General features: G+C 36.8%; 2 protein-coding genes across 3 annotated transcripts; one reads left to right on the forward strand and one right to left on the reverse strand.

The window, feature by feature from the left end:
* Positions 1–208: 208 nt before the first annotated feature.
* On the forward strand, positions 209–18069 carry LOC137940586 (AUGMIN subunit 7). 2 transcript variants are annotated; one of them, XM_068785735.1, is made up of 9 exons: positions 209–468; positions 846–931; positions 4722–4783; positions 5447–5538; positions 5685–5810; positions 6807–6897; positions 14339–14446; positions 15865–15963; positions 17497–18069. In XM_068785735.1, exons 1-9 carry the CDS (start codon positions 335–337, stop codon positions 17698–17700), a joined length of 1002 nt encoding a protein of 333 aa, XP_068641836.1. In that variant the 5' UTR covers positions 209–334; the 3' UTR covers positions 17701–18069. The 2 variants fall into 2 exon arrangements, with proteins under 2 accessions (XP_068641836.1, XP_068641838.1); XM_068785737.1 differs by lacking the exon at positions 209–468 and having other exon boundaries at positions 918–981.
* A 1531-nt stretch (positions 18070–19600) lies between these two features.
* Positions 19601–22752, reverse strand: LOC137941939 (pantoate--beta-alanine ligase). Its single transcript, XM_068787559.1, has 4 exons — positions 22094–22752; positions 20487–20600; positions 20023–20154; positions 19601–19799 (listed from the first exon to the last, which is right to left on the reverse strand). Exons 1-4 carry the CDS (start codon positions 22685–22687, stop codon positions 19683–19685), a joined length of 957 nt encoding a protein of 318 aa, XP_068643660.1. The 5' UTR covers positions 22688–22752; the 3' UTR covers positions 19601–19682.
* Positions 22753–22776: the final 24 nt, after the last annotated feature.

The raw sequence follows: 22776 nt of genomic DNA on the forward strand, positions 1-22776 counted from the left end.
ATATTATTTTAATTAATTTTTTTTGTTATTTCATAAAATTAAGTATTTAAATAGTATTTTCATATCTTATTTAATATGCCATATAATTTTTTAATTATATTATGTATCATTTTTATTTTTTAAAAAGATTTCAGTGTATTATGTATCACTAGCCTTTTTCTTTTTATTTATCCCTCGATGCACGGGTTTTCCCCTAGGTTCACATTGTTTGAGAGGGACAAAATAGGCAGACGCTTCACAGAATCAGATTTTGGCAGTGGGACTTTCGCTGAGTTTGGTCATTCCTGGACGCCTTGTCTGTGCAAATAGCGGAGCGCTCTTCTACAAATCTTAAATGGCATCAAAGCAGATGGAAGAAATCCAAAGGAAATTGGTCCTGTTAAATTACCCAAGAGCAAATGCTCCAGCTCAGTCCCTCCTTTTTGCTGGCATGGAGAGATATGGCCTTCTTGAGTGGCTCTTTTTCAAGTAATTCCTTCTCCACAGTTAACAAGTTTTAGCGAATTGCCCCTAACATGATTCTGGTAATCTGCAGTTAGTAAAAATTGATAAATTTTCGTATGGCATTCATCTGAAGTGTTTCTGACTTTCTTTTGAAGTGCGACATTATCCTAGTTCGATCTTTCATGCCTTACAAAATTTGAATTGTGAAATCTCCTACCGGATCTATCTGTTTCTCCATCCATGATTATCGAATCAACTTTAGGTTTTGCACTTTTTTTTTTTTTTTTGCCACTTTATTGAAATGCAGTTAAGTTTACTTGCTTACTTTGATATTTTGTGACTGATAAAACTCTGCCCATACTTCTGCCCTCAGATGTAATGCTAAATTTTTTCTTCTCTAGGCTTTTGGGTGATAAGTCGCCATTTACACAACAAAATTTACAAGTTGATGGTATGGATCGAGATGAAGAGACAGCTCGAATACAATGTAAGGTCTTCCGTTGATGTTACCTCAAACAAGTGTTGAAAGCACTATGCGTAAGTACTGTTCAGATTGTTATCGTACTAGGCATATTTGATGCTATTACCATACATAATAGAGAGGTCAAAGTTCAACTAATAACTGCAGGGTCTCTATTTTTCACATTGGTGTTAGTGATTTTGTCTAGAGACATAAATGATTTTTAAAGACTACAGAATTCAATCAAAAGGAAAAGCTACACTGTATATAAGAAAGCAAACCAAGAAGCTTTTAAAGACTAGTAGGGTTTCAAAAATGAGAAAAGTTACAGCTACCACCCTCCTAGGCTTTCCCAGAAGGGTGGTAGCTGTACTCCCATGCTAGGGTTTTGTCGAGACCCTCAAGGTTGAATTCTAATTCAGTTTACCAAAAAAACTAAAAGGATATTTTTTATTGGGTAATTTTCAAATATGCTCCTCTTAGATGTTGTATTTCCACCTGTGGCTTCTTACATGTGGTATTTTGCCCTATATGATACAACTATGTCATTAAGATCTAAAAGAAATAATATTTTAAGGGGGCTCCTCTTCTTCCAGTGGTCTAGATGACCAGGGAAGCCTGATGTGCGTGTGGAAGGGTGATAGCCCTTCTCCAATCCGAACAAAGGGAAGATGCAGCCCCCTCCCCACCTTTGCTCTTTATTTGAATAGAAAATAGTGGCAGGAGGGGGACTGCCTTCCCCTTTTTTTTTGCTCATGGAGGGGCTGGCTGTGCTCCTTGTCAGTAGTGATTCAATACTTCCTTCTGTGGAGTATCTAGCTGATGAATATTTAAGGAGAAGAGATCAACCCGAAATCACCTGATAATATAGGAGTTTTCTATTTTCATGATTTGTAGGTGTATAAAAGGTCTTCGTATGTTACACATAAATGACTTTTTTGCTATTGGATAAATTTTTTTTTTTGTTCTCTTGGATAAACTTATCCTTTTTTTTTTCTATTTGCTATTTTTCTCAATAGTCGCAAAAACCTGCTTTCTATCTTTCAAGTTTTACCAATAAAACTTAAATTCAAATTATAATTTTTTTAGTTGTTGCTACAATCTAGGTTACCCACTCTCTAAAGGAAGCATTCAACTTTTCATTCCTTGAATTTAAACTTCCATGCTGCATCATAAAGGAAGGAGCGGCGACATCCCTCGTTGTGTAGAAAAAGGAAGGGTTCCCCCACCTGCTCCTAGTTTCTACGAATAGAGAGCAATGGTCACCATCCCCAAAGGTGGGGAGGGACTCTACCTTCCTTTTGTCACTGTAGGGGATTGGTAGACCCCTCAAGTAGAAAAAGGGTGAGGGGTGCTCCCCTTCCTTACCTATGCACTCTATTCAAATAGTGCGTAGAAATGGGGAGGCGGATGCCACTCCCCCTTTTTTGGCTCCAGGAGGGGTCTGCCTTGCCTCTCTTTGGTGCTGGAAGGAGGGATGGGACCCTACCTTTCTTCTTCTTTGCTCTATTTGGTGAGAAAGAAACAAAGGAGAAGTAGGGAACTCATAGGAGAAGTGGGCCCCTTTTATTTTTTATAATAATTCTGGTATAAGTTTTTGTTGGAAGGTATGATTAGAGTTTATTTAGTTTTCTGTATTTTATAGGAAAGTTGTTTTCCATAGAAAGTTGTTTCCTAGGGTTTTTAAGGGAGAGCAAAGACATGGATGTAATTTTTTTATATTGTTTAGGAGAGAAGTTTGTAAACCCTAATCTCTGCTACACTTTTTCTTCTTGCAAATTCAACATGGTATTAGAGCATTTTGTGTTAGTGGGAATAATTCTACATAGATAAGTATAATAAAAGTTGTTGGTTTATGAGGTTAAACAATAGACCTCCTTAGTGGCTTAGTCATTTTGAGATTGAATTAGGCTCTATCTTAACATGGTATGAGGGTAGGATATCTGCCTGGACCTAGGCCTAGTTTCTACACTATTGAGCTTCTAGCCTATCTGTATTGTCTACATCTCAAATCCATCACTTGTACGTGTAAGTCTGGACATGAGGAGTGTTAGTGGGAATACTCCCACATAAATAATTGTTATGAAAAGTTGTTCATTATAAGGTTGAGTAAGCCTCCTAAGTGGTTAGTCATTTTTGGATGGATTAGGATCAATTTTAACAATTTTATGAAATGATTGTTCTATCCTCAAATTTAACAGATTTCTTGGTCGTATTTGGACATGTGGCATTTACATGGGTGCATTTAAAATTACGAATTTGAGAAGGCTATATTTGGAAACTACCCTATTTATAATTGCTATTATCAACAAATATCAAACAACTTACACAAGTTGACAAGCAAGTTAAGTATCACCATTCAAAAAATACATGATACTTGATCAATCATATAAAGGATATCACTCGAATTACTAATTTGTCATGAAACATCCTCCATCATTTTGGATTTATCTTACATCATGTCTTCATCATCCTATTCAGGAAAAGATAGTTGTTTGATGTTGTTTCTTCATATTTTCTAATAGTTGTTGAAATTTTGGTAGCAATTCTTTACAACTCTCCACTCATACCTAATACTATTCATCGTTTTTCATTAGGAATGATAACAAGTAATGTACGAAATGGGTGAAGGGGTAATATGCCTTATGTCCCATTTACCATTCACCTGTTTAGTTAACTGTTTCCTGTGAAATGGATGAAAGGTATTTCTTTTTTGTTTATTTACCTGTTTAATTAACTGTGGGTAAAAGGGTAAACAGTTGATATCTTGTAATATTATTAAAAAATTAAAATTTAAAAATGCCCAAAAAAAAAGGTGCAAGAGAGATCTCCAGACCTGATGATTGGCTGTCATGTTAAGGTATTCAGTGGCAAGGGAGACTACCCCCTACCAGCTAAATTCAGAATTTGTTAAGAGGATGAAAAGGGAGCAAAGGGATCCTGAATATTAACAATAAATATGCAGAATAATAACGAATATAGTGGGTTTTGATGTGTTTATTAACATGTTTTGAACAATGGGGAAAGTTCCTAGGGAGGCACTAAACACCCCTCTATGATGGGGTTTTGACAGGGTTTTAAACGATAAGTAAAACTGCTAAATCAAGTGAGAAAATAATTTTTCTTGCTAATGAATGATTGGAATCACTGCTCATTCCCAATGAGAGTGCACTATCTCTTCTAGGTTGTGGTTGGATAATGAATCTTCCTCCTTTGCTCTGCTTTATCATTTGCTCCCTCCATTGTTATATTGCTCTACAGCAAGCCTTTTCTTGTGTCTTCTAGCCATATTTATTGTATTTCTTTTAGTAATTTCAGCGAATTTTATACACACTAATAAATCTTCTTTTCAAAATACATGTGTTTTGATTTGTTTCTCTGTTAGCCCTAATATTTACTTGTATACCATGGGATTTTTTTACTTTCCATCGCTACTTCTGTTGTTTGAGAAGAACATCATCGTGCTGGAAACTTTAGATAGTGTTCTGTTATTGGTTCTGTATCTTCTTCGTGCTTCCAATTGAAGGTTGATGTGTAAAAAGGCCTTGACATTATTTTGAAAAATAAATAGTCCTTATTGTCTGCTGTTTTATGTACAACTTTTTCAGTCTTTGTTCCTAATAAATTGATATTTAGTTGTTTGTATCTTAGATGTTTGAGAAAAGATCCAAAGGAACTTTCACGGAAACCTGTAGCTTGGCCTACTGAATGAAGATATTCCTAATTTTTTTGCTAAAGGGTACTCGTTGTCACTATACTGGGGAATATGTTATCTGAGTTACTTTCTCTTTTTGTGGTTTCTTTTTCATTGTTGCAGATTTAGCAGAGATAGCCAAATTTCTGGGTGTCACACCTACAGTCGACACAGAAGCCATCCAAGTTAGTTCTTTGACTTCCCGTAGCTGGTGGAAGCTAGAAATATGTAGCTATAACACATATGATACTGAAATTCTTGTGTAGCACTCTAAATGAACCGTTAATTTGAAACCATTGATGTGGTAAAATATAATCCGTGTTTAGCTCCTTTTTTTTTGTATGAGAAAATAATTGTGGAAGTAGAAATTTGATTTGGAATTGTTTTACCCATTGTGCTTGCATAATTAGTAGAAATGCTATGAGATAATGCTGGCCTACTCAGGCCTCTTAGCATAAAAAAAGTGATCAATTACAAAGCTGATACGGGAAAATGAAACAGTTGAATCTAATCTCTTATCCATGGTATAATCTGAAATGGAGTTCATTATTGCTATGAGCTAGGTCTCACCATGGAATAGGTGTTGAACAGGATTCTCTTGTACTTCTAGATGAATGGTTAAGGTTTTCTTGGAGGTTGGTTTTCTGCAAACTTCTGTTGCAGAAACTATTTAACTTCTTATTTCACTGAAGTACTGTCTCTTATTTGGTGCTTATAGTGTTACATTATCTCTTTGTATCTATGAAATTTTTGGCTTCTTTTGAAAATTCATTTCCTTTCTGAATCACCCAGGTCTTCCATTTTGATATATATTTTTTTTATAAAACATTTTGATATTCTTGTTGCAGGGACGGGGTAGCTATGAAGACAGAGCAGAATTGCTTCATCTGATTGTAGATCTTGTGGAGGCAAGCTGCTATGCTGATAACCCTGAATGGAGGTTGAGATGATTTACCTGAATGCACATTCATTTTGATACCTCTTTCTTCTGCTTTCCTTTCTCCAAGAAGAGAACTTAATTTGGAAAAACATATGTCAGAAGAGCTCAATTACTTATCTTGAGTTGACATATTGTTCATTTTCCAGTGTCGATGAGCAGGTGGCAAAGGACATACAACTATTAGACTCCATTGCTGAGAAACAAGCTCAAATTTTTTCTGAAGAATGCAAGCTCTTTCCAGCAGATGTTCAGATTCAGTCTATGTATACATTGTGAGTTGCTTCAACAAATTATCATTCTGGAATTGGGATTGGGGATCTAAATTTATATATCCTATAGAAAATCCGAAAAAGAGATTTTTTTTTCTTTTTTTGGAATCTTATGAATATACTGAAGATTTGCATCTCTTAAAAGACCCAGCCAAGTTCATGTTTTTCTTAAGAATTTTGCATCATGTGGAGGTCAACTAGTCTTTGGTTTGTAAAAGCACAATTTTTGGAATGAGTAAGCTATTATATTGTACAAACTACAAATTCAGAGCAGATAGCATGTTGAGGTTATTGATTTTGTTTTCTTTCTGCACCATCTTCTCTAAGTTTCTGAAAGAAATGTAGTTACTAAGAATCCATACCAATCCTCTCAAATTTATGGAATATCCGTCGGTAGAACAAAGTGTATATAATTTGGCAGAGCTCAAATGAGTCCATGTTCAGTCAATTGTTTAAATCTAGCATTACTAATTCTCTTTAAAACAACAAGAAATTAGGCACTCGTGTTACAAGTTTAATGTCAGAGACTGTAGGTCATTTTCATGAATTTATGAAACACTGGGAACTACTACTTATTGATCAGTGAGTGGAATAAACCATCCCGTAGACCATCAAAACTTCGGAGCTTTCTAATGGGCATGGGTCTACAGAGAATTTCTTTTTTACTTGGTTGAATGAAAATTTTATGAGGTGTAGAATGGTTGCATGTGATGTGGGCTTGGTGTTCTTGGGAGCAGTGATGCCCTGATGCCCACAGCTTGTAAATTAGATACTAATATTTGGTCTACGAACTGAAAATTATACATAAATGAAGCAAAGGGCATTAAAGGATTTGTGGGAGTTCTAAGCTGCTCTTACAAGATACTGGGTTGATTTTCTCTCATACTAAACAATATTCAAAGCACTTCATTTGTATTATGCAAATTTTCTATTTGAAGCAGTTGTACAAGCACTATCTTTGCCTTATTCATTGCAAATATTTAAATGACTGTCTTGCAGGCCAGATGTTACTGAACTAGAGACCAAGCTAGCAGAGCATTCAAAGAAACTATCAAATTTACAGCAGATGGTTCAAGATTTGGCCTCCAAGGTTTGTGGTCCTCAGTTATGTAGCATCTCACTAAGTGGTTTTGTCAGCTTTATACTGGAATTCTTTGGGATATTGTAATCCTTTTATGGTTAATTCTTAGGGAGACTATGTTTGTCAAACTTTAGGTCTCATTGGAATTACCCACCAAAGGTGGTTTGATGGATGAGTACTCATGTGAAAAGATGTAAAATAGGACTAAGAATCTTTAAAGACCATTTTAAAGCTCCTTGGTTGTTGAAGGTGACTTTGCGTTTGTCATTTCTTAGTGCTCTTAAAGGAAGACCCCCCTTAGTGTCTTTAGAATTGTTATTTTGAAATTTGTGATCTTTGTTCTCTAGTTTGTTCTTGGATTCATGTTCCTATTTGTCAAACTTTGTTCCTCTCTTTGGCTAGAGAGGGGGTCACCCTCCAATCCCTTGTTGTAAGGGGTATCCCCTCCTAGGCCTTTGTTTGTTCAAGTTTCTTTTAAAAAGCATGCTCTTTCTCAAAAAAACAAAAAAATACTCGATAGAGGCAAACATTTGACCCCTTTTTGTCTTATTTCTCACATAAGTGACTTAATACCTTTTTGCATAAATACCTCTTTTGACTCAGAGCTCTCTATCTTACTACTTATACATCATAATAACATGTAATCTAGACCATAGACTCCTACCAAGCACCAACACTCCATACTCATACAAAATATATAAAATGATCAAAATACCTCCGATATTTAACACTCCCCATGAAGCTGGAGCATATATATCTAGAAGCATCAACTTGTTACAACATATCCTAGACTCACACTTACCCAAGGTTTTGGGAAGTATGTCAACAAGTTGGTCACCTGACTGAATAGAGGGGTTAACAACTACTTTCCTCATTATTGATGTTCTGACAGAGCAAATCTCTGGCCAAGTAAGTATTTGGCTCCTTAACAGAAAAGAATTCAGAAACTTTAGTGACACCAACTTCAGGGGAAATTGGCAGACAATCACTAGTGTCTCTCAGCCCTCTCACCCCCCCCATCATGGCTATTTGGACCCCGCCTCCACTCGACCACTTTAAGCTTAATTTTGACGGTAGTGTTCTCGAATGCCCGGGTCTAGTAGGTTTTGGTGGAGTTATCCACAATGCAAATGGCGACCTCCTTTTCTCCTATGCAAGCCCCCTTGGCAACTCTGACTCCACAACAACGGAACTTTCGGGACTTATACGGAATCAAAATCTTCTCAAGTCACCTCTCGGGTCCTCTTTGCATGGAAGGCGACTCAAAGGTGGTCATCAACTGGTGTGTGAATTCTATCAGGCCCCATGGTGTCACTGGGATATGCTTTTGAAAATATGTAATTTATTTTCTCATTTAAACTATAATTAGAAACACATTCCCCGCTTTGCTTATCACTTGGTAGACACTCAGGCCAAAATTGGCATTTCACTCCAACGCCTTGTTGTGGAGGTAGGCCCCCGGACCTAGGTTTGTTTGTACTTCTTCTTTTTTCTTTGTTTATCAATATACACATTCTCTTAAAAAAACTACTACTTTCCTCATCACAATATCTCGAATGAAATGGTAGTCAACATCAATATGTTTAGTTTGCTTGTGGAACACTAGATTGCTTGTATTGTAAAATAACTGCCTGGTTATCACAATACATGATCATGGGTTCTATAATAAATAGGTTCAACTCCTACAAAACATATTTGACCCACATTAGCCCATTTACTATGTGAGTCATTTTTTTATATTTTATTTTGACCTTGAGTGAGCCACCGCATTTTGCTTCTTACTCATCCAATTAATTAAGTTTCTAAAAATAGACAATACCTAATAGTAAAGATTTCATCCAGCTTTGACCTTGCATAATATACATTTGAAAAAGCCTCTCTTCAAATGACTATGAAGCTCAAGAAACAATCTTTTATGAGGCGATCTTTTTAAGTACTTCAAGATTATTTGAGAAGCTTCAATATGAACTTTACGTGGACACTCCATGAACAGACTCACCTCATTTACAAGAAACGATATATCAGGACGTGTAATTGTAGCATAAATCAACTTCCCATCCAAACTTTCATTCATTGTTTTATCATTAGGTTCGTCAATATTCTTGTCATGAAGATCATTACCAACCGCATCAGTGTCTCTATAGGTTTAGCTCCTAGCAAACCATACTTTTGTAGCATATCTGTAACATATTTCCTTTGGGTTAAGACAACTCTTGCCTTACTCTGAGCAACTTCTAACCCAAGGAAGTACTTGTGCAAAGAAGCTCCTTGACTTCTCAATTCCCTTTTTGTCACTTCCTGATAAAGTATACACAATTAACACTACAATTCTAGATTATTTTCTCATGAAAAATAATGAGCGATCACAATAGCTTCTAGAAAAACCAAAAGATATTACTTCTTGGCTTAACTTTTCACACAATGTTTTAAGCCTTTGCTTGGATCCACAAATTGCCTTTTTTAATATGCACACTTTTCCGGTCTCCTCATGAGTAACATACCCAGGAGATTGTTCATATACTTCTTCTAGGTCAACATATAAAAAAGGCATTCTTGATGTCCAGTTGAAACAAAGACTATCCTTGATTCACTGCCATAGAACAAGGATTTTGACTGAGGTCAATCTAGCTACAAGATAACGTCTCAAACACATCTACTCCATAAGTTTGAATATACCCATGAGCTATCAGTTTGGCTTTGTCCTTGTCAATAGAATCATCTGTTTTATATTTCACAGTATATACCCAGTGACACCCTACAACTACAATATCAAGAGGTAGATTGCAAAGTATCCACATACCTCAGTCATGTAGAATCTCCATCTCAATATCCATAGCTTACTTCCACTTAGTAGATACCGAGTTTTCTTGCATTAAAGGAGTATTATAGAAGGACAAAGACAATGCAAATTTTTTGAATTGATCAAAGAGAGAAGCAATGGCACATAATGGGAAAATGGATGTCTAGTTGATGTACAAACTCCCTTTCGAAGAGTAATGGGAAGGTCTAAATCAATTTCCTCAAGAGCCATAGACGAAGAGGAATCTAGTACAGGAGGTGGAGAGAGAATTTTGGTTGGTGTTTGAAGAGCTTCTATTGTTGATAAATCTGTAATGGCTTTGGTGTTGTAATACTGGGCATGTGGTTAAGAGCATCCTTCACAAGACTAGGAGCAACTATACTTGTATCAACAAAGGATGGAATAGACAACTAGTTTGACCTGAAAAGAACGGAAGATGCTAAAAAAATGTCATATCAACGAATACAAATGTCTTTTTTTTTTTGAAATATGGTGTATAAACTATTAAAAAGAGAGAGAGTAAAGTACAAACAAACCTAGGTAGGCGGGACTTCCCCCACAACAAGGTGTTGGAGCGAAATACCCAACTTAGCCTGAATATTTGCCAAATGATTAGCAGAACAAAGAATGTGCTTCCAATTACAATTTAAAGAAGAAATTAAATTACAAATATTTGAATACATATCCCAATGACGCCATGGAGGTCGGATAGACTTTGCACACTAATCAATGACCATTTTTTAGTCCCCTTCGATGCAAAGGGGGCCTGTGAGCCTGCTTGTAAAGATTTGAATCCCGTTAAGTAGTCCAAAGAGTTTTGCTGTGGTGGAGTTGAAGACTCCAAGTGGCCCAGCGAAGGAGAAGAGGAGACAACCGTTTGCATCGTGGATAACTCCTCCATAGCCCGTAGGACCTGGGCAGCCAAGAGCGCTCCCATCGAAGTCTAGCTTGTAGTGACCCGTTGGTGGAGGGGCCCAGATAGCCATAATCGGGGGGGTGGGAAAGCTGAGACAACCCAACAACCAGCTGCTAATTTCCTCTGAGATTGGAGTTGGTGGAACTTTTGAACTCTTTTTGGGTCAGTAGCCAAGTTGTTACGTGGACCGTAATGTTATCAATCAATATTTCAGAAGGGGAAGATTTAAAATTAAATTTTCTCCTGTTTCTTTCCTTCCATAATCCCCATCCAACCTAGGTATGCAACATGAGAGAAACATTTTTCCAAGCTTTGGGAGTCTAGCACTGGTGATTGAGAGGATAGTAGATGACAGATTTTGTGAGGCGCATATACAAATGTCTTTCTAGTAGAAGGACAATTGCATTTATATCAACTAAGGAACCAAAAACATGTATCACACACATCCAAAGGGACCAGGGTGAAGAGAAAACAAGTCAGCTTTAGGTTTAAGTATTTGGAAAGGAATTTTTCCTCAATTAACAAATGGATGCATCTTGTTTATAAGAAAACATGCAGTACCACATCACCCTAATGAGATTTAGGGATATGCATATGAAGTAGCATAGTATGAGCTACTTCCAGAAGATGACAATTTTTTTCTTTCTATGCCTTTTGTTGTTAAGTGAACACACATGAAGATAGTTTGACAAAATGAGTCAAATTTCTGAGTCATAAACTCTAGCCCATTATCACTGCGAAAAATGCAAAGGGAAGCATCAAATTAACTTTTTATTTCATTATAAAAATTAAATACGTTGACTTCAAATTTCATCCATAGGAGATACACCCAAGTAGAATAGCTGAAATCATCAATAAAAGAAATGAAGTACTTATTACAAAAAAATACTAGGAACTGGAAATTGATCCCTTACATCTGAATGTACTATCTCAAAAAGATCACTACTCTTTGTTTGACTCAATAGAAACGAAGTCCGGTGATGTTTTCCAAGTTGCCATGACTCACTTTAAAATGGTAAACTGGATGGTAATTTTTACAATAAATGAATCAACTTTGCTGGAGAAGGATGCTCTAATCGCAAATGCCACTGAAAGGGCGAGTTGGTTGCATGGAATACTGAATGAGCCTGCTGTGGTGAGCCTTCCAAAAGATACTGTCCTTCTCTCTCAATGAATAAGATAAAATGGTATTGAACAGTTCATAGATTTTGTGAGTAGGTTGACTGACAAAAGGTTAAACTGAAAACTTTGGAACAAATAACAATGATTCTAATGGCAAGGAAGATGTAGACTGGATTTTGTTGACTCCATGGACTAAGAGAAACAATCCCATCAGCAAAGTAACTTGTTTAAAAGAAGATGGTCTAAAATCTGTGAAAGAATAGGCATACCTAACATGTGTGAAAATGCACCAAGTCAAATTACCCAGGAAGAAACATGACATCACATATGGGGCAGACGTATCTGAATTACCAAGAGTAGCTATAGGTGTAGGCTGAGCTATAGATGCAAAGGAAGAGGGTAATGAGGTTTACTGGGCAATGCGTTGAGCTAGCTGCTAAAGCTCATTAGGAGCACTAGGTATAATACCAACTGCTTGATGGAGAGGTCTCATTACTTCTTCCTGAACAGTAGAATCCACCATGACCTCTTATAGATTCTGATCGCCCTTGAATGTTAAGAGTAGCTGCATCCACCCCGTTGGGTTATTTGCTATCTTTTGTAGTCACTGCTGTCTCTGGATGCATTATTCTATTAAATGCTTTGGAAAGTGATGGAATGTCATCTGAAGCAGTAACTGAGCTCAAACTGCATCAAACTTTTGGTCTCAAACCATCCAAAAATTTTGCTACGTGGATCTGCCCTTGTTGTTTTGTAAGTTCTTTTTCTTCTGTGGTGAATGGATGAAAAATGCTAATCTCCTGCAAAATGCTCTGCAACTCACTATAATAACCAGTTATTGTCCTTTCTCCTCTCTTATGGCTAAATAGTTTTGCAAAAAATTCATCTACTCTGGAGAGATTACTCTCCTACGCATATAAAACTTCAAGAGGCATCCATATTTCTTCAGCAATTTCACAATTCATGATTTGACTTCTCAGCTTAGAGACTATGCTATTGTGTAACTAGGTCATGACTTGGCTATCCTTTGCTTCCTAATCATATGTAGGAGGAAATGGTGAATCATCTCTAGTATATTTAGATTTCCTTTTAGCCTTGAGATGAATTCTTACTTTGTCCAATTCAGATAATTTTGACCATTTAGCTTCTTTATAGTGATAATAATAGTGTCTTTACCGTCAGATCTCCCAAACTCTCTTGTAGGAGTAATTATCTCACTAGAATCAACCATAGATTATGAAAAAAATTAACACAACAATGATAGACAATAATCACAGCTTGAAGCCTCTGTAGGCAATGTGGGTCCTACTTCACAGCTAGGGGTTTCAAGAAAAAAACTCAGCTGAGCAATTCAATCTCAATAAAATCAATTGACACCATAAACAAGTGAAATTTCTCAAATTTTTTACTAATGTTAGCCTTCCTGTAGATGATGCAGGCATTAGACATACGGTTGGGATCTCTATGCACACTTCAACTAGGAAAATCCCAAGGCATAACCCTCTAGGGGCATAAATTAAACGAGTATTCAATTGGCAGTACAAGCCATCAACTCTAGGGTTATGGCACAAAAAAAATTGGAAAAATCTGACCTTGACTTCCAATCAGTAGTGAGTCCTGAAATTCCCTTTCTGGAATGTGGAGACGTCAGGAAAAGAGGAATAAAGTGCTTGAAGTGCTTTGAATTCGGATTTTATTGCTTTGATACCATGTGAAAAGATGTAAAATAAGAGAAGAGGAAGAAAGAAGAAAGAGAGAGAGATGAGGAGAAATAAGTGCATTGAATGCCACTCAATGGGGGCAAAAATTCGACCCCTGTCTCTATTATTCTGACTTAAATTACTGAATGTCCATTTACATAAATTCTCCTATTACTCAAAGCTCTCTATCTCACTACTTACACATCAGAATAACGTGTAATCTGGACCATAGGCTCCTATCGATCACCCAATCTCTTTGTCACTCCTATAGACTCATACCAAATGTGTAAAATGACAAAGATACCCTATTCGATATTTAACGACTTCATTTTTAAGTATTTCATAAATTCATCTGTATATTTTATGTCAATTTACAATCGACTGATTAGTTCCATAATCTTAAGATATTATTAGTTGCGTGCTTTTGGGGAGCATGCAAGTACTATGTTAACCCACAGAATCTCATGGAAAAAGAAGGGGTTGCAACTATCTGAATAAGTTGGAAATCAAACTTGTAAACTGTTAATAAGAAGTTTAATAAAAAGTGAGGGTTTAGAAGCTAAAACTCTCGTTGTCTTAACTGTTCTCTCACTTCTATTGAAATGAAGGTAGGGTAAGGAGCAATAACAACATTACTTAGGCATGAGGTTTCCTATTCTCTCTCTCTGCAGAAGCATGTTCTTAAATAAGGTGTACCTACTTCTTCTTCATTGTTTTTAAGTTTAATTTTTAAAGCAGAATTTAAAAAAGACTTCAGACCATAGATCAGTCTGGTGACAAAGACTGAAAATTTCTAAATATGTTCTTGAATTACTAAATTGAGGGTTTTGCACATTTTGAAGCTTCTCAGCCTTAAATTCTTTAATTTCTGTAGCCATTTAATCAATCAATCTTTGCTGTTCTTGTGTACAGTATGCCTACAACCCAGATGAAGAATACAGCGAGGCACAGTCAAAGCTACAAGCCCAGTTGGAATCTTTCCTTGAAACAGCACGGTCCTTCAATGTAATATATAATAAGGTATGCAAAAATATTTTCTTTTCAATGTTCCTTGGAACACAATTTTTTCCATTCATGTTTGATAAGTGAAACTATACAGTTTTCTATGTATTATATTTTGTATAAGTAGTTATTCTTAACAAACTATTTTTGGTGTTTTTGGATTAAAAAGCAGAGGCCTACAGTTTTAGCTTTTATCCTTTATGGAGCCTTGGATTTTTTTTCAGAGGAGACTGGTTTGATCTGGCTGGACGAATAACCATTTGGGATATAGTTGCATAGGGGTTTTAGTTTAATAAAGTGGTTAGTTGGGGCTTCATCTATGCTGAGGTAAGAAAAATCAGTTAGCTGAAGTGAAAAGACAAAAGTGAGAAAGCAGGCTCTGGAATTTAGGACAGGGGAAGAGATTGGTGTTTGTAGAGAGAAACAGAAATTCGAGATATGAGTAATGGAAAACCAGGGATTGAGCTTAGGCTTCAGCTCAATCCGTTTCATTATTTATAGCTTATACTCAGTGAGTTTACTTGAAGACCCCTGGATACAATACTATTCAAAGACAAAAATAAGGGTAAATAAGATGTAGGTGGGTAAAAAGAAAGTCCCCCCAATCTAGAGTTGTACGCCTCTTCGTCTCAAGCTAGCTGTTTGTTTTGAGAGTTGTTTTGTATGGAAGAATAATCTCATATTAGTTTGCACTTGAAGAGATCCTTGGCTGATTAGTTAGGAAGAGATCTCCTAATTTCGGATAGTAAATTTGGGAGGCACTAACTCAAATTCAACATACTATCAAAGCCAACACAAGCCTGTCTTTGTGCACTATGAATTGCCTGTATTATCTATAGATCAAGTTTGTATGCCCTCTGTGCCTTGAGCCAGGTTCTGTTTAGACTTAGATGTAAGGGGGCGTGTTGGTTAAAAAGAAAGTCTCTCTGTGGAGAGGTGTATGTCCTCCAGATCTCTGAGAGTTGTTATGTGTGAGAGAATAGTCTCTCTTGGGTTTGGTTTTGAAGAAATACAATGCTTATTAGTTGAGAAGAGGCTTCATAACTTCAACTTATTGTTAGAGAGTAACCAGGCCCCAATTTTAACAATAAAAATCAACTTAATTGCTTAACTAAGAAGACTTTTGAGTATTCTAAAACTTTTATTCATCAATAATTTTACTCTCAAGAGCTATTTAAATTGTTCTTCAAGGCCAGCTATGATACTGCATTTCTGACTTTCAGAAAGGGCTGTTGGTTAGTTTTGTTTGTCAAATATGGGATAGTGCATCCAGGAGGTCTAATTTGTTTTCATCGTGAGAGAATTCTTCGTCACTGCTGTCATGACACACCATTATGCGTTTGTAGATGTATGTATATAAGTTTTCCATTTTCCCTGTAGTATTGTGTTGAAAGTTGCAGTACTTGTATACCTTTCTAAATCTCATTCATTTGTAGGAAATCCGTACTTGGACAAACATGATGGAGGTGCCCCAATTGCATGGATTTGGACCAGCTGCTAATCGCTTGTTGGAGGCTTACAAGATGCTCACAAAGGCATGTTTTTTAACTGTCCTTTATTCAGTTTCTCCATTGCTTAGTATGTGGCAAAAAAAACATCTTGGGCATTTATTGTTATACCCAGAGAAATTTCTTTTCTTTAAGAGGATGAAAGATGAGATCTCATTGAGAAGAGTGTAGGGGTTCTTGAAGGAGCAAATGGTGCTGATAAAAGAACAAAAAGAAGGCAAACAACACAATTGTAAAAAAAGAACATAAATAGATTTTATTCCAAAGGTGTTTGCAACATCAAGGTGTTGATTGGAAACTATGTTCCTAACCAAGGGCTTAAAGTGCTCAGCACTCAAAGGCATGTTAGTTCAAGGTGGTTATTGGTCTGCATATATTCTCGATCTTGCTGTAAATCTCTGGGAAGCCACTAGGGGAAGTTTTTTCCAAGAAACTTGGCTAATGCTGATTGCCAAATCGTCTGCAATGTTTTGATGCAGATCCTGAAGCCCTGTGGAAGGGCCCTCTTACCCGTGGAATTACTATGAAAGAAAGGTGCAGACTAAACCAATCCTATAATTCCCTTAAAAGTTCAGATGACACCTCTTCTCTTGGCAGCCCCTAGTGACCCTCTGGAGCTACCATCAAACTTGAGCTTAAGGTAGCCCATCTGATGTCTGGTCCACTGCAGAGATCCTTGAGCTTAAGCTAGCCAATCAAAGGTAGTTTCTTTCTGCAAACCCTGCCGTTGACTGATTGCCAAATCCTTTTGTCTAGGAAGGGTTCCTGGAAAATTAATGAAGCTTCAAAAGAATAAAATTTATTTAAAAAAGACATGAAATAACTTGACCCAAAAAGATATAACTTTTTAGTTAAATAGGACATATTAGTATCGAAGGATTTTCGGAGCAGTAGATTTCTGCCCTAAGACTAATACTTTTAGTGCAATCAGCAGAAAGCTAGAGAGGTTGGAGCAGAAAGGGACAGAATTTAAGAGAAGAAAGAAGAGAGAGAGAGAGGGCAGACAAAAGAGAAGACAACAGGAAAAGTACTACTGGACCCATCTAACTCTTGTTTTTATTGTAACTCAATCATTACCAAAGTACAATTATGTCCTGCATTAATAATAAGTAAACAAGGAAACTATGTAAAATTGAAATAAAAACGGAAATGAACTAATTTCTGTCTTTAGGATTGTGTATATCGTATTTCAAGAATAACCTTTTTTCCAACAGAGTTATATCATAATAAAGTTTCAGAAGGTAATGTGCAGTACTTTTCAAGCACCATGCGATATCCATTTTAGACTGATATCAAGTATTAGCCAATTTGTTACAAAAAAAAAAAAAAAAAAAGTTTTAGCTTATGAAGAGGAAACATTTGGGTAACCCAACCTATATGGGACAAGGCTTTGGATGATGATTATGATGCTGCGTGATATTCATTTCTGAAAAAGGGAAGAGACATTGCACAAATGCTTGGTGTTCCATTAGTAGTTTAGGAAAGTGGCACTGAACATGGTAACCGGACATCTTTGCCAATTCTTCAGATTCTTACGACTTTGATGTGTACATATTACAGTTTCTATGGAATTTGGGAAGCCTACGAGATTCACATAAAGCTGTGGCAGTTGGATCTGAAACAGTATCAGATGAACCATCATCATCAGTTACAAGAATAATTGCTGAATGTGAATCTGCAATGACATTTTTAAATCGTGACCTTGGGATTCTTTCTGCCTCCATAGCTCGAGAACGAGGAGAGAGAGCCATGAACAAATATTAGTGTTTCCGCAACATCTGTGATGATCTTGTGTTGAAGGTTTGTTTCAGAAACGAAATTTCGTGGGAATTTTTCTTATCCGCCCTTCTTTCGTCTGTGTAATGTCCATGCCAATGGAGCGGAGGCTGTGCAGTGTGTAATACCCCTGGATTGCTTCAGAATTTCGTGGGCTTTGGCCTTACTGAAGTTGGAAAACTCCCTTCAGTTGTAACAGATGTGATGCTATGTACATGGTGTTTATGTTTTCCCTTCAAATGGGTATGCAAGCAGATTTTTTTTTTATGATATTCAAAACATTGGTGGAACCATGAACAAGCATTTGGGGTTGGAAAACTTCCTGCTGAGGATATAGGTTTTCATTTACTGAAACAATTTGGTGGTGCTGTTTAATTCTTATTTTTCTGCAATTGTACTTGCATTCTGTGAGCTTGTTGAGAAACATTATGAAGAAAAGCCTTAGAACTAGTGAACATTTGGAAAAGAAATCGTTATTTCCTTCTTTCCATCATTAGCAGAAATTTGAATTAAGACATCTCAAATGTGAAGAACAGAATGCCGCTGCCCCCAATGGAGGAACTGGTTTGGTTTCTGTTGCAGCAGTCATGAATGCTTGTGTTGTGTACATCTCATCCCATATAGGAGTCATAAATGCTCGTTTAGCTATTGTCATCTGGGCAAAGTGTCATCTCCCATTCTTTTGGGCTCCAATTGAATTGTTGCACCAATAAGAATCTTTTTTGCCGGCTTCGCGTATGATATATTGGTGAATATTGTCATATGATACCATAGAATCTTAGTTCTACTATGAAGTTGCCTGGATTTAGAAGGGTCAGATTTACCGATAAATGGAGAAATAAATAAGACCTTTTCTGAATTTGATTTGGAGTATAAAAACATGTTTAATTAGAAAATTAGCTAAAAACACATTATCTCGATCATCTCATAAAATAATCCTGAGCAGAATAGCTGTCAAACGTGTTAAACACTAAGGGCATGAACGAATCCATCTAATCCCAAGTTTGAGAAACATTCATCATGTGGCATTTCAGTAGACCAAATACAAACCACTTGTACGTTCACAAGCAAAAGAAGTTACTCAGGTAATGAGTCAATCTGAGATTAGGGTTCTTGTTTCTCGTATATTCTTGTATTTCGCATTTGTTAAACTTACTTCCTCACCTCTACCTTGACATCCTCACAATCAGATTTATACACTAGACGAGTAAAATTTTTTAACCTGCAGAGGCAGAAGGGGGTTAAGGAAGTTAAACGGGCAAGGAAGTAGGACTGTCAAAGAGTTAACATACTTCCTTTTTAATGATATCACTTACATTATAACACCTAAAATCTACCCTTATAAAACTTCCTCTCTTTTGAGAAAGAAGTGCCTTCAGAAAATATTTTCCTGATCAATGGTCTCCATCCAGTCCCCCCTCTGGTTTTTCCCCGGCCAGCAGAAGGATGGTGATCAGCCTTCCTGCCACTGGTGAGGTTAAACAGGGGAGGGGGCCATTTGAGGCTGATAATAGTTAGCTGCATCCAAATACAATAAATCATAACGGCTTCATGGCAAACTGCTTACTGAAGGAGACTAAAAGATTGTCATTAGCTGGTGTTCAAAAGATAGCTCTCTCCCTTGGTGCCACTGGTCAATCATTGATTGTATTGCTGACATTGTGTCATCCATTCATTGTAATTGGAACCTCGTTCCTAGATCAGCCAATTTTTTGGTTGATAAATTGGCAAAATTTAGAATCTCCCAGCAATCTCTCATTGTTTGGGAAAACTTCCCCTCTTGTAATCTGCTCGTTTGAGCTCTCTTAATAAAATTCAGCATCATTTTAAAAAAAAAAAAAACTATCAAACAAGCAATGAAAAGTAATAATTGGAATGAACGGATGAGTTCACTAAGAACTTTTATTTCATTGATTCTCCTACAGATGTCAGCAGATTACTGCATTCTGTATGAAATAAATGTACTATTTTCATATGTTGATTTCTACATTGTCAATCAACCTAACCTTTCCAAACCAAGCTGCAACACAAAACACAACAGGGGCTTTTATTTCGTCAACTGCTACCAGCGTTTCCTGGTCCACAATCTGCAAGGGAAATCACCATATTACTTGTTACATTTAGATTGTAGCATACAAAAGCTCTATGAAAGAGACGTCACAAATGATCTTGAAAAGTATCAAGTACCAAAGAATGTTGCAACTATGATTTCCTTAAATAGTTCAGGGTATCCCCTCATCTAACACTACTCTTCCAGCTTGATTCATAGAAAAGAAAATGGGTGAAAAGGAAATCCTGAAGAAATAATACCTCAGCATAATCAACTCTACCACCAGAGTCAGTTATTGCTTGAACAAGTGAATTCCTCAATTGTGTGCAAGATGTTTGTCCCTTTAATGCCACAAATTTAGCTTTCAATAATGACTGGCTGATTGACAAGGCCTAAACACAACAAGATAAAATTAGGAACAAGTTCCTTATTCTTGAGAAAAAATAAAATCAAAGAGAATTATTTAATTTGCAAGGGTCATAATCGAAGGATATTCAATGATTGCAAGGTCTCTGGAATGGAGGCAATTTTAGACATTACACATCCATTATGGGTTTCAAATAAATAGGAAAGACAGATGTGTTAGTTGCACTTGTTACCAATTCTTTTATGTACCAAAAAACAAGAGATAAACTCTTGCATGTAGAACAGAAGGAAACAAATTACAGTATATGCAAAGAGAAGACAACAATCTTCAGGTGTGAGATGGAGTAAATATACAAACCTTCTCCCTCTCTTCAGGAGTGAGGTGAACATTGCGAGAGCTCATAGCAAGGCCATCAGTCTCACGTACTACATCTGAACCTATCACTTGTATGCCAAAGTCCAGGTCACGAACCTGCATGTAGCTGCCAACTAATTAATGATATCTGACAAATATGAATGCTCACCAATCTTTCCGTATAGGGGGTATCCGGGTGACAAATTTTTTACCATGGAGATTCTTAAGACCAGGGCTCATGGATGCAAAAGCTGAAACAGGATTCCTCAACATGAGCAAGAGTAAACCTTTCTCATGTTTTAACTGTAGTGTAACGCTTAGACAAACATTTTACAGGGAACTATGCATATTTTACCATGGAAATTGCATATTTTACAAACAGCCAAAGACCAAGCTAAGGTACACCTTCGGTTTAGTGTACTCATTAATGAGTTAGTGGTCTAAACCTAAACCCTGGATAGCAAACAGGCTTCAGAAAAGAACACAGCATCTGAATATAAACTGAGTTATACATGTCTCAAGACTTCGTGGCACTAACTTGAAACCAGAAATATACACACTTCAATTTCTATAAATTGTAGTTAGTATTGTATTTCATTACTATGCAAAAGATAGTCACTTTCAGTTGTATCCAAGGATATTGAGCTTATCGAATCCAAAATAAGTTCCACCAGAGCCTGAGGGATCTGAAACATTGAACCTTCTGAAGACATAAGTCAAGGACGACATAATTTGTAGTCACACATATAGGAAATGAATCCCTAGAAGAATGGCAACCTTTTAGCTTAGTTTTGTGAGAACACCACTCGTGTGCTGCCAATTACACGAGTGTATGCCGGAAAGCATCGGACCACAGCCGGACCAACCATATTGTGGTTGGGTAGTGATTCATTTAGGATTAGATGATATTTTGTAATTTTATTATTCACATTTTGGATTGTCCTTAGGAGTAATTATTTTATTTGTTCAGTGGCATTTTATCATTTTGAACTCTCAATTAGGGTTTTGAGTCGCTATATATGTGAATTGTAAGATTTTGAATAAATGAATAGAGTTTTGGAAAATTTTCCCTCCTCCCGCCTCGGCTCTTGGCTCCTCTTTTTCTCCCTCTCTTCTTCTTCTTCTTCTTCCATTCTTCCTCTACTCACTCTCATTACAGGAAATACATACCGGTGCCGCATCATAGTTAGACTTCCACCAGTGAAAATATTAACAATAATCATTTATATAGCCTTTTTTTTAGGAAAAGTGTGAAAGTATATTACTAAGAGAGAGAGATACAAACCTAACTAAACAGGACCTTCCTCCACAACAAGATGTTGGAGAAAAACACCTGTTTTAGCCTGTTTATCTGCTAAGTGACTGAAAACAGATGAGAATCCATTGAGTTATAGTTTGTAAATAAAAATCATTTATATAGCCTCAACTATTGACAATTTAAAATTCACTTGAACAACGTTTCTGAGGATTAGCTATGAAGTGTAAACAAAATCTCATTGTTTATTTTAATTCTCCAAGAGTAACCTAGTGGAAATTTTCATCAATTAATCAGAGTAGCAACTGAAAGTGAAAACAAAAAATATTGATGAATGGTAATATCAACTGCTCACCATTCTGCAAATAATGCGCCACTGTTGATAGTCTTTCTTTCCAAAAATGGCAATATCAGGCTCCACAATATTAAACAGCTTGGCCACAACAGTAGTAACTCCTCTGAAAAACACAGGCCTGCTTTTTCCACACAGGCCCTTTTCTAATCTTTCAATCCTAATCCAAGTCTCATGCCCCAACCTCCCTTCCCCTTTGTCCTCTATACAAGACAACACCTTTCTCTCACCTTGTTCAGTAAACTCCATTTTGTCCACAGATTCGTTTATCGTTTCACCACAGCTTCCATAATCATATAAGTTTTGCGGATGGAAAACAGCATCAACGCCAATCTCCCTCAGTTTCTTCAAATCCCCGTCGAAATCAGATGGGTATGTCGAAAGATCCTCGGATGGCGAGAACTGTGCGGGGTTGACGTAAATTGAAACTACTATTATTTCAGCTTGCTTTTGGGCTTGTCTGATAAGGGAAAGGTGGCCGTCATGTAGGTAACCCATGGTGGGAACTAGAGCAAGAACGTTGCCTTGGGACCTCGTGGATCTAGACCAAGACCTCATCTGATCCTTGTCTTTGATGATTTCTGGTTCTTTCGCCATGGTCGCGTATCTGCTTGGCCTTCGAAGTTTTTAGCTGCCGCTGGTAAATAACTCTTTTGCATGGAAGTGGGTCGAAAGGTAGAGAACCA

Source organism: Aristolochia californica, unplaced genomic scaffold (genome assembly GCF_029961685.1).
Source record: "Aristolochia californica isolate CCGP_79_NKW_82.1479 unplaced genomic scaffold, dmAriCali1.0.hap1 SCAF_9, whole genome shotgun sequence".
Lineage (NCBI taxonomy): Eukaryota > Viridiplantae > Streptophyta > Magnoliopsida > Piperales > Aristolochiaceae > Aristolochia > Aristolochia californica.

Coding starts and splice junctions, on each gene's coding strand:
- LOC137940586 (XM_068785735.1), top strand. CDS start 335: ATGGCATCAAAGCAGATGGAAGAAATCCAAAGGAAATTGGTCCTGTTA. Junction 4,784..5,446: donor TCGACACAGAAGCCATCCAA/GTTAGTTCTTTG, acceptor TTCTTGTTGCAG/GGACGGGGTAGCTATGAAGA. Junction 15,964..17,496: donor CTTACAAGATGCTCACAAAG/GCATGTTTTTTA, acceptor TACATATTACAG/TTTCTATGGAATTTGGGAAG.
- LOC137941939 (XM_068787559.1), bottom strand. CDS start 22,687: ATGGCGAAAGAACCAGAAATCATCAAAGACAAGGATCAGATGAGGTCT. Junction 20,601..22,093: donor GGCGCATTATTTGCAGAATG/GTGAGCAGTTGA, acceptor AGCTACATGCAG/GTTCGTGACCTGGACTTTGG. Junction 20,155..20,486: donor CTCCTGAAGAGAGGGAGAAG/GTTTGTATATTT, acceptor TGTTGTGTTTAG/GCCTTGTCAATCAGCCAGTC.